Below are 12500 nucleotides of genomic sequence, written 5' to 3'. Positions count from 1 at the left end.
GTGTGTGTGTGTGTGTGTGTCTGTGTCTGTGTGTGTGTGTGTCTGTGTGTGTGTGTGTGTGTGTGTGTGTGTGTGTGTGTGTGTGTGTGTGTGTGTGTGTCTGTGTGTGTGTGTGTGTGTGTCTGTGTGTGTGTCTGTGTGTGTGTGTGTGTGTGTGTGTCTGTGTGTGTGTGTGAGTGTGTGTGTATGTGTCTGTGTGTGTGTGTATGTGTGTGTCTGTGTATGTGTGTGTGTGTGTGTGTGTGTGTGTGTGTGTGTGTGTGTGTGTGTGTGTGTGTGTGTGTGTGTGTGTGTGTGTGTGTGTGTGTGTGTATGTGTGTGTGTGTGTGTGTGTGTATGTAACTATACATCATGTGTTTGACAAACCTCCAGAGAAGCAGCACTAAAGATGAAGATGAAGATGAAGATAACGTGCATGTCTCTCTGATGAAGACGTCTTACCTGATCCTTTCATGTAGTCCACGGCTCGGTCGCTGATGGCGGAGTCGCTGGGTTTAATGTCCATGAACGGCTTGTTTCCAATCCCCATGGAAACCATCTCCTGCATCCGCAGCTCTGAGCACACACACACACACACACACACACACACACACACACACACACACACACACACACAATATAAAGCAATCAGCACAAGTTAGAGTGAACAATACAACAGGCTTTATTAGTAGAGAGTTAATTCCCAATGCTTTTCAGCTTTATTTATTCTTCTGTGAATTATTTTCAGCTCCTAATTACAGCAACGAGACAAAAAAGGCCCACAATGCATTTGTCAGCGAGAGCGCACAGGAAGTGACTGACAGTGATCTGTCTGAGCTGGAACAAATGACTCTTATGAACTAATTCTTTCATATGACACCCGTGAATCGATTCTTTCTGATTCACAAACAAATGACTCTTATGAACGAATTCTTTCACATGACCCTGGCAAATCTGAAGGTATATTCTGTTGTTAGTAGAATTATTATTTTTGTCTTTATGTATAATTGTATCTATGTTATAACGTTTTTACTGTTCAATAATAATAATATAATAATAATAATAATTATTTCATGACACCTGTGAATCGATTCTTTCTGACTCACAAACAAATGACTCTTTTGAACAAATTCTTTTCATGACACCTGTGAATCGATTCTTTCTGATTCACAAACAAACGACTCTTGTGAGCCAAACTGATTTTAAAACTCAAACGAATTAATTTTACTTTTTTACATTTTATTATTTTGAATGAAGACGCTGATTTATGGAGTGATGAAAAGAACATATTAGAAAAAAATAAAACGTTTACATAATATTTACAATAAATTAATTATAATAAATATTATTTTTATTATCCTATTATTTTGAAGTTTCAACCTATTCACCTACAGTCATAAAAAAAGAATATATATAATATATAATTACGTTACGGAAGAGCATTTATTGCTCATAAATAGACTGAAACGTATATTAGGATTTTATAGGGATTTTGGATTTCTCTTTTTATTACCGTAAATTTTAAAAATGCATTTTAACTGTATTTTTGGAAGAAAAAATGTATATAAATTTAGGCAAATGTTATATAAAGAAAGCATTTTTAATGCCAAAAATCATTTGGATATTAAGTATATTTAATATATATATTTAATTAAATATTTAGGAAATCTCCTATCATCAATATACATCAAAACTCAGCGTCTGATTAGTAATATGCATCGCTGAGAACGTCATCTGAACAACTTTAAAGGCGATTTTCTCAATATTTCCATTTCTTCGCGATCCTAACGAACCACAGCTCAACGGGAAGCTCCTTCGTGTGCTCTTTGACCCCTGACCTCGGTTTCTTAAGGCTTGTCTCCACAGGATCTTCCCGATGACGGCGGTCCAGGCGTTCTTCACCTCTCCGGAAGCGGCCTGCAGGATGAAGGTGTCTTGCGATTTTCTTCGGCGAAACCAGATCTCGAAGCGCAGGCCGCTGTCTCCCACGTTCTCCGTCATCCCGATCTCGGCCGTCTGAGGAGAGCAAACACTCTTCGGTCACCGAGCTCAAGAAACCCTGACGCCCGGCCCGTCTTTCCGTACCTTGAAGGACTGCTTGTAGATGTAGATGTCGTACCCTCCTTCGATCTTCTTGGTCTTGCTGAAGAGGATGAGGTCCTCGAAGAGGAAAACGTGCCGCAGGTATTTTTTGCGGCCGCACCAAACGATGAACTCGTCCTGAGAGCGAAGCTGACCCTGCTCCTTCAGGTTGACCTGAGAAAAACACGAGCTCGTTCAGCAATATCTGTGAAATTACTGCATTGCAGTGACAATAAGAGACGTCATTAAATTAAGAATTCATTTTAAAGATTTATTTTAGTCCCTTTAAACATTTATTTAGACTAAAAAATATTTTAATATTTTAATAAAACAAATATATTTGTCTTTTTTTATTGCGTTTTTTAATTATTTAAATAAAAAAAACATACATACGTATTTTTAAAAATGATATATTTTGAAACAAAAAGTATTCAATACTAAAATGAAATACTACTTAAGAGTATTTACATAAACGCACAACTATTTGGTTGAATCAAATTTCTTAAATGAACATAATTACAACAAATAGCAATATTTTCAAAATAATTATTTGACTTGCGTTACTCATTCAGACAAATAAATGCACAATCATTCGAATAAAATAAATAATATTCTAAAATAAATCAGTTAATTGCTTAATGTAATAATTATTTATTTTACTTTATTTACATTCATTTCATTTGAATGCACAGTATAATTGATTAAATAATTTATTTATTTTATTTACTTGATATTTCATATTTAATATTATACTTGATATAATAATAATATTATATTATATATTAGTATGTGATCGAATAAATTAAATAAAAAGTGTTGCTTTAAAACATGTATTCATTCACATTATATATATATATATATATATATATATATATATATATATATATAAAATGTGAACGAATACATATTTTAAAGCAACACTTTTTTATTTAATTTATTCCGCTCAAACACACATGCTGTTATTTGTTTGAATAAAATGAGGACTGTCCAGTTGGTTAACCACAACTTTCTTTTGTGATGACCAGATGAAGTCAGGAGTCACATCTTTACAGAGAAATGTCCGTTTCGGTGGACGGGTTAAATCAGAACGGAGCTCACGTCGCAGCCGTGGATGGCGTCCATGGCCAGCAGGTCATTCCCGTGGCGCAGCTGGAACTTGACCATCTCCTCGGCGGTTCGGAGGTCGGCCAGCTCCTGCTCCTGAGACTGAGCGCACTCCTTGATCAGGTCCTTCAGGAGCAGAGCGTACTTGCTCATCCTCTGGATGGGCTTCAGCAGGTACGAGGCCAGGTCCATCTTGTCGCCCAGCTCCACCTGCTTGTTCTGAGGGGCACAGGGACGGCTCAGACGCCGAGGAGCGCGCTTCGGCTCGAGAGAAGGACAGAGACAGAGAGAGGACGGCTTACCTTGAAGAAACTGTTAGCGTGGCTCGTGAGCAGGGCGTCTGAGCGAGGCTTGTTTTTACTGTACAGGGCGTACATCCCGAACTGCTCCTCCTGTCCACAGAAAAAAACCCTTTTACATCAAGACCATTCCTGCCATTGCACACGGTTTTATCCAAACAATTACATAATATAATATATATATATATATATATATATATATATATATATATATATATATATATATATATATATATATATATATATATATATATATATATAATTTTTATTATTTTTTATTTTATTATTATGTTTTTTTATTTAAATATTTAAACAAACACAAAATTATTGCTTGATTGACAGACTTATTAATGACTTATTTTATTTAATGTTAAATGAACAATTCTAATCATTTATTTTATTTGATTCTTTATTCAAATAAACAACTTTAAATATTATTTAATTATTTATTTAAGAGTATTTATTCGAATAAATAAAAATACAATTCAATGTATTCAAAAGTAAATTAATAGGTTGTAAACTATATAATATTTACATAATTAGTTTTAATCACTTTATTCAGTTAATGTAAAAAATAATGAATGATTACAAAAATTATATTTAATTCTTAAAATAAATAATTATGTAAATTTCAAATAATTATTATAATGAGAGTTTGATTCGAATCAATTATTTTAAAATATTTTATTTCATTTAATTGTTCAATATTGACTTTTTATTGACATTAAATGGTATTTATTCAAATGTTTCTCTTTTCATTAAATGCATTCACAGAATAACAAGCAGAATAAATCCACTTATGCTATAAATAGCAATATATTTATTTAAAAAAGTATTTATGAAATTATTAAATAAGATATTTACAGTGTTATTTTATAAAAGATTTCTACCTTAAATAAATCAAACTTTCAACTCAAAGAATGCGTCCATGTTTTCAACACTGATAATAATCAGAAACGTTTCAAATGCGAAAACCGAAGACCGGAAATTCAGATTTGCATCACAGAAATAAATGAGAGTTTAAGAGATATTCAGACAGAAAATAGCCCTTTTAAATGGTAATAATATTTCACATTTTTACAGTATTTTGGATGAAATAAGCGCGGCTTTGTTGAGCAGAAGAGCCTCGATTCGTCCCGACGTGGACTCACGTGTTTGAGGAAGCAGCCGCTGATGGACAGCGGCGAATGAGAGCAGCTCTCCAGATCCGTCAGGAAGTACTGTCTGTGAAAGTCGCACAGCTTCTCCAGATTCCCGAAAATGATGCCGCGCTTCCCCCGGAGGTCCTGAGGAAGATCCAGGCGCTCCATCTCAGGGAAGTAGTGCTGGATGATGTAGCTGAGGGACCTGACGTACTCTCTCTCGGTGGAGATCATCTCGTCCATGATGTGCTGGATTTTACTGAAACACAGCGTCAATCCAAGCGGATTTATAGTCAACTTAAGCTAAAAACTTCGGTTCTCGGGCATTTTTCGCGGTTTTATAATCGCATTCAATTATTACGTCGAAACAAATCAACAGTAATATCACGGCGAGAATATTATAATCAGTAATTATGTCTCCGCTGGACGCAACAATGGCCTCATTGATGAGGGTTTGTATTGTGTTTTGTGTTAGAGTCACACGCTTGAGGTATTCGCCAATCACAACGCACTGGATATAAACTGGCCAATCAGAGCACACCTTGCACAAAGGAGGCGGGGCTTAGAGGAGAAACGCTAATGTACAGTGTGTAAAAAAATAACGTGTTTTTTGAAACTTAAACCCCACACACACATTGCATTACAGCATTTTATTCAAAAATACGAGGGAACGTTCTGTTTAGGTTATTTTTAAGTTTTTTTTTCTAAGAACGTTATTTTTTGGTTGCAAAAAAAACCATGAGGGAACATTCTTTATAGATTATTTAAAGATAACCACTCTGAAATTTAATTTTTCGGTTGTAAAAATGATCTAAAAATAACCTTGAGGAAACGTTCTGTATAGGTAAAATTTTTTTTAAATATCAGCCTGCAATGTTCTAAGAAACGTTATTTTTTGGTTGCTAAAAAACATTACGGAATGTTATGTACAGGTTATTTTTAAAATAACCACCCTGCAATGTTCCGGGAACGTTATTTTTCGGTTGTAAGAAAACATTCTGTATAGTTTATTTTTCATTTTTTAAATAACCAGCCTGCAACGTTCTAAGAACGTTATTTTTTGGTTGCAAGGAAACGTTCTGTATAGGTTATTAGGTGTATATTTTTTTAAATAACCAGCTTGCAACGATCTAAGAACGTTATTTTTAGTTGCAAAAAATTACCTAAAAATAAATGAAACATTCTGTATAGGTTATTAGATTTTTTTTAAATAACCAGCTTGCAACGTTCTAAGAACGTTATTTTTTGGTTGCAAAAAAACATTACAAATGTTATTTTAAGTATTTTATTTTTAAAATAACCAGCCTGCAACGTTCTAAGAACGTTATTTTTCAGTTGCCAAAAAACCAAATAACCATGAGGGAATGTTACATACAGGTTAATTTTAAAATAACTAACCTGCAATGTTCCAGGAACGTTATTTTTGGTTGTTGAAACGTTCTGTATAGGTTATTGAATTTTTTTTTAAATAACCAGCCGGCAACGTTCTAAGAACGTTATTTTTCGGTTGCCAAAAAAACCAAATAACCATGAGGGAATGTTACGGACAGGTTATTTTAACGTTATTTTAACCTAAAAAGAAGATTATGTTTAGTTTTTTTTAAAAGTAAACAAACACTAACGTCAGCTGAGCGGCATCCCATGACCCCTTTAAACAGAGGGAACGTAATCAGGGAAAACGACCGTATATATCACCCGCTGTGTCTCTTGGCGTCTGTGTGGCCGGGTCTGTTCTGAGGAGATGGAGACGACATGCTCCGGCTTCGGCTCAGCGCCGGACTCGGGCCGCTGTTGGACACCTCCAGTCCTCGGATGCAGACGCCGCTGTAGCCGCCGCGAGCTCTGTCCCGCGCCACCAGCTCCGAGCTCAGCGTCTTCTTCATGATCTTCTTGAGCGGCTGCTTGCGGAGGCGGGCCGCCGGGGAATGCAGCGGCTCCGAGTGACACGAGGCGGACGAGTCGACGGTGCAGTCGCTGTCCGTGTCCTCGAACGGGAACGCGCTTCTGGAGAACGCAGCCGACTTCTCGTCTTCGTCCTCGAAACACGGCGCCGGCGAGGAAGAGGAGCTCAGGGCGGGAGCCGCGGACGGGTCCGGTCCGGTCGGGGTCTCCTCAGGACTCGACACGCTCTCTGTGACACAAACTGAGTCTTAAATACGTCAGAGTTATAAAAACACAGACATAGAGGGAATATAACATAATAATGATTCATAAAACAATAGGAAAAATACAGAAAAATGCACAACAGATGGAATAGACAGGAATTAGAAATATTACTGTTATTTCTGTCGTTTACTGTTAATAATAATAATACAGTAATAATACTGTACTGTTATATTTTTAATAACAATAATAAATAAATGAAGAAATGTTTATATATATATATATATATATCAATAAATTAGTATTTAATAAATAATAATAATAAATATATTAAATAAGTAATAATAATAAATTGTACTATACTTTGTAATAATAATAATAATAAATGAATTAATAACTAATTACTAATTTAAATATATTTGTATATATTAATGTTTATATTAGATATGAATGTTAGTAATATTGCTATAATACACCTGTAATAACAGTACCATACTGTACAATAGAAATAATATCACTGCCATATACTGTACTGCAAAATAAAAATTTAATATTAATTATGTTGTGTTCATAATCATTTTCATTGTATGTTTTCTTTTTGTTTTTAGAATTCTTGTTTTTGTTTTGATTATTGTACTATTATGATTTAGTTCCTTGTAGAAAACTAATTAAGAAACATATGACTAATATCCAATAATACTGTACTGTAAAATAAGAATATTGAGATTTAATAATAGTGATCATCGTCATCACCGTCATCAACGGATACAATACTACTATTCTATGAAACGGAAATTGACCATTTAATAATAATAATAATATTATAATAATGCAGAAATATATTACCAATATATATTAATAAAACAAAAAATGGTATATTTAATATTAATAGCAATAACAGCATATAAAACAACAACATTTTTCTCAATCGTAACATAATCATTGGCGTTAGTGGTCTACGTCTGTATAATTTTTACTGTACATTTCTGCATTAATAACCTACTTGAAAAGCGCTATGAAATATAAAATATATATATATATATATATATATAGAACAAAACTGTAAAAATAAATATGTTTTTAACTTGAAATAACTTGTTTCCCCGCTGCCTAAAATATTTTTGTTCAGTCAACTCAAATATTTGAGTTGCCACTTAAAGTAACTATAAAAATTAAGTTAACTCAACTAAACGTTTTTAGGCAGCGGGGTTTGTTCGCTTTTTTTTTTTTTTTTTGAGTGAGTTTACCGTAAGCGCTCAGCGTCTCCTCCAGCTGCCGTCTGGTTTCTTGGCACTGCTGCCAGACGCTGCTCCAGCGCTGCTGCTCTCTCTCGCTCTTCAGCTTCAGCACAGTCTGGTTCAGAGAGCTGAAGTTCTCCAGAGAGAACTTGGTGGCCTCGCCGTGGTAGTCCTGCAGGACCTGGAGCACGCCGGGGGTCAGACCCGGAGCGTCTCGGTCCAGCCTCAGACGACAGAAGTACTCCTGACAGTGCAGCATCCACTGCTTCGCCTGAGGGACACATCACCGTCACCTTTTTACTAACGAAGGATTCGACTATGCAGATGAATCTCTTAAAACTAGGGGTGTGAATCAGCACTGGGTTCATGATTCGCTTCGGTTAAGATCTTCCTGTGAACGATTTGATTCATGCCTCACATCCTCAAATGTATTTATTTTTTTGAATTGAACTACGTAAGCTGGCTATTTTTTCATAATAATTGGCTGGACGATGACTTTAACTGAAAACTGAATTATGGAACTATTGTATGTGAATTATATACACACTATTTTCCAGTATGATACTGTAAATCTGCTTCGACACACATTGCATTGCTGTGAATTGCGACTGACTTGACTTTCAATTATTGCACCGGGCCAATTTTCGCTGTCGGCCTTTATAAGTATTTTTGGGGGACTTTTATTTTGATGATAGTTTTCTGAGGGATATTTAAGGAGGCTGAGACGGCTGAAAACACACCCGTTTATTTTCTTTATTTGACAAAAGCGCACAGTTTTGTTGACATGGCGAGCACACGCTAATAAAAGTTCAAGTCATGTGTTATTTTTATGCGTCCAATCAAAAACGATGGAGCAGTTTAAGTTCTTTTCACTGTTATCTGCATATAGATAGTAATAGTAGTAAACAGCATCAGTTAAAATGACTAAATAGGACTTATTTTTTTTAAATTTTTCCTTTCTTTTTGTTAAGTCATTTGAAACAATTGTCTGTTACATTTTATATTTTCTGCTTTTGTAACTTTAAAAAAATTTATTTATACTATATTTTTATATTATATTATTATTAATATTTTATATATATTATTACATTATATTATTTATATAATAATTAATGTTTGTTTAGTTTTAGTTTGTAGTTTAAATATAAATTACAGTTATTTTAGTATCATTGATATACCATTGTAGTTTTTTTCAAAAATTAATTTTATTTTCAGCTACATTTTAATTTAAAATTAAATATACTTTTTTTATTTTACACAATGTTTATTTTAAATAATGAATGTTTTTAAGCTTTAAATAAATAATAGAACAATTAAACAATAAATAAATAAATTAAATAAATAGAAATTTAATTAATTGGTGTGCTTGTGTTATCTTTTGATTCAGTATCCTATATTTCATATATATATATATATATATATATATATATATATATATATATATATATATATATATACACATACACACACACATATATATATATATATATATATATATATATATATATATATATATATGTATATATATATATTTATATTAAAACAAATTATGATGAATCTAACTAGTCCTAACGCAGTTAAAGCCCTCATTACCGATTCGTAGAACTCGTAGAGATTGAGCAGAATGTCCAGCTCATGTTTGCGTGTTTCGCTGCGCTGCAGGACGGAGCTGATGTGCTCTTTGACCTCTAGAAGAGCAGGACCAGCTTCAGACTCCCTCAGTAACGCTGCTGCTTTCTTCTGCTGTTCCTGCACCAGCAAAATCAACACATTCAGATGAACACCGACCCAAAGTGACCCAAAGTGCTGGTCTATACTTTCCCAAAATGTTTATATATATATATATATATATATATATATATATATATATATATATATAAAAACATTACATTTACATAACAACTCATCATCAATTAAATTAGCAAATCTAACTTAAAATTTTTAATAAATATATATAAAAAAAAAAATAAAAATAAATAAATAATAATAATAATATATATATATATATATATATATATATATATATATATATATATATATATATATATATATATATAAAAATTAAATATACAAAATTATGATTTTTTTGTGGTTTTAGTTATAGTTAATGATATTAACCCTAGCATAAAATAAATAAATAATGAAATACAAACTATGTTTATATATTATACATAATATTGTATATAATATGTAAAAATGTTTTGCTTTTGCCGCATCCCGTTGAGCCGCAGTCAATCAAAGCGGCTGTTCTTGAACTCATTTAATGTCAGTGCACTCACGCTGGACTCGTCCATGAACTGGGCCAGACTCTGTCTCAGGTCCTGAACAGAGCTCAGAGAGAGACTGTAGGAGTCCAGAGGAGCCAAGTGCTTCTCGCTCTCCACATAGAACCACCTCTTGACCTGAGGACAGACACAATAAACCCCTATCAGCACACAGGATAGCGTCCACCAGAGCTGGGCAGATTGCATGAAGAAAGTACTAGTACTTAGATTAGGTTACATTTTGAAATTAGGAAGCTACACAGCATTCAATCATAAGAAGCGTTTTAATAACGCATGCACATAACTGATGAGCGCATTCATTTCTATTTAAATGATCACTCACACACAAACACATTAAAATGCACAAAAATAAATATATTTTTATTTGAAGTAAATAATGCATGCATGCAAAAAATGTGCGTGTTAGTGGTTCTCTGTCGTGCACAGAGCAAATATTAACTTTATTTGTTTTAATTGAGCATTATGAGTCTTTAATTAATTGCATGAATCAACTTAACGTTTAATGCACTTCATATTAAAAGCACTTCGCAGAACTAATTTTCTTCCTCTTTTGCATTTTCACATCAATGCATTTTTTTATCAACATGGTAGAACATTATCCTACTCGAATCAGCGCGAAAAACGGTCACAAGTGATCAAGAAGTAGTGTAATGTAATGGTTACGATATTTGTCGGCAATGGATAACAATTTGTAAGTAATCTGCATGAGACAAACATGATCCGAGGGCCTTATTTCCCTCCCCGAGGAAGAAAGCGAGCGGAGAAGGTGGCGTATCTGACCTCCTGGTGTCTCTGCTGTAAGACGCGCAGCTCCAGGAGCTTCTCCAGCTGCTGCAGGGATTTATTAGACAGAATGACCAGCTTATGAACCTCTTCATCCAGCTGGTTATACAGAGCACTGACCTGGTCCACAGCGTCCCTGCAAACACACGCACGAGGCCTCGGGTCAGACACGACTCGGATGAAGCTCTTATTTCACGCATGCGGCCGAAAGATGCACTTTTTAATGCGTCCTTCCTATTGAAATCAATGCACCTTTTCATTTTGCATCATTTTTCCACTGAAAATGTAAAAACCTTCCAAATGAAATGCAATAATTAAATGCAAAAATAAAAAAATGATCAAATTTTGCATAGTTTTGCTTACGTGCGTATTGTTTTAAGGGATATTTTTACTTGAAAACGAGACAAACACACCTTTTATGCAGCGGCTGAATTAAAGCATTGTTAAAAAAAATTCAAAAATAAAAATAATTCTGTGCATTTTCAGATTAAAATAATGCAACTGTCCTTAAAATATATATATTAATTTATATATATATATATATATATATATATATATATAAGAAAAATCAAGTGACTCAAACTCAAAAAAAACAAAAATAAATAAAAGTGAATTACATTTAAGATAATTTTGCTAGTAAAAACTATACATTTCTTGAGAAGAAAAATTGCGTGAGACTCGTTTTGGATATATTGGATATTTAGGTGTTTGGATATTTTAAATAAACTATTTATGCATTATTTAGTTTGAATTAAAGCGGATGAATGACGGAATTAAACCTGCAATTTATAGAGTGTTTTGACAAAATAAAATATTTAGAAATATATAATAAATATATAAATTTTAGAGGCATAATGTTGTATACAGTAAGTACTGTTTTGCCTCCGGCTGGATATTTTTACCAGGAATGAACAGTTGATGCCGTGTGTTATTAGGGATGAATGAGGACATGATTAACCCCTGCAGTGACAGACAGGATGTTTATTGATGGATTAATAACCTATGCAGGCTTTTTAAAGACTCACTGCAAGTGTCAGTCAGTACCGTACCTGTAGTTCTCGTTCTCACACATCTCCTCTTTCCGGATGCGGGCGAGGAAAGTGCCGCCCTCCAGCCGCAGGCGGTTGAGTTCGGCGTCGTCCAGGACGCTCTTCATGAGACTCTTCTGCCGGCGGATGACGTCGGACACCTCCTGCGGGAGCACGAGCTTCAGTAACTAACCTACCTTTACCCGTCACTAACTACCAGTCCGAGTCAGGCTCGGCTCGCGCCGTGCTGCGTTTAAAAAGCCACGAGCTTACCGGTTGCCATAGCAACGCTACACAGAGGGGGGGAAAAAAAGACGCCAAAATTCCAAGATCTTTTGAAGAGATCACTGAACATTTATTTTTACAATAGCAAAAGCACACTGCATTTAATCTCACATCTGATGTCATTTTATTTGATTGGAAAGTAAAGCCTATTTTAAAGAAGTACAAATGACAT

The 12500-nt window shown here is 34.2% G+C and overlaps 1 protein-coding gene across 7 annotated transcripts in view; it reads right to left on the bottom strand.

Annotated features, from left to right (window-relative positions):
* The window catches only part of zgc:158766 (uncharacterized protein LOC100009641 homolog), a 48907-nt gene that overhangs the window by 10636 nt on the left and 25771 nt on the right, over positions 1-12500 (bottom strand). For 5 of the 7 annotated variants that reach the window (XM_043260077.1, XM_043260079.1, XM_043260076.1 and 2 more), the window contains exons 10-21: positions 12065-12207; positions 11013-11151; positions 10227-10349; positions 9541-9696; positions 7957-8218; positions 6302-6749; positions 4616-4865; positions 3468-3557; positions 3160-3384; positions 2065-2235; positions 1818-1995; positions 442-555 (exon numbers count right to left, since the gene is read on the bottom strand). In XM_043260077.1, coding sequence (XP_043116012.1) covers positions 442-555; positions 1818-1995; positions 2065-2235; positions 3160-3384; positions 3468-3557; positions 4616-4865; positions 6302-6749; positions 7957-8218; positions 9541-9696; positions 10227-10349; positions 11013-11151; positions 12065-12207 — 2299 coding nt within the window. The remainder of the gene's footprint in view (positions 1-441; positions 556-1817; positions 1996-2064; positions 2236-3159; positions 3385-3467; positions 3558-4615; positions 4866-6301; positions 6750-7956; positions 8219-9540; positions 9697-10226; positions 10350-11012; positions 11152-12064; positions 12208-12500) is intronic. The other 2 variants (XM_043260080.1, XM_043260083.1) reach the window with 2 other exon arrangements.

Source organism: Puntigrus tetrazona, chromosome 16, assembly GCF_018831695.1.
Source record: "Puntigrus tetrazona isolate hp1 chromosome 16, ASM1883169v1, whole genome shotgun sequence".
NCBI lineage: Eukaryota > Metazoa > Chordata > Actinopteri > Cypriniformes > Cyprinidae > Puntigrus > Puntigrus tetrazona.
Note: the sequence above shows the minus strand (reverse complement) of the source record. Positions and strands in the feature narration are given on the sequence as shown.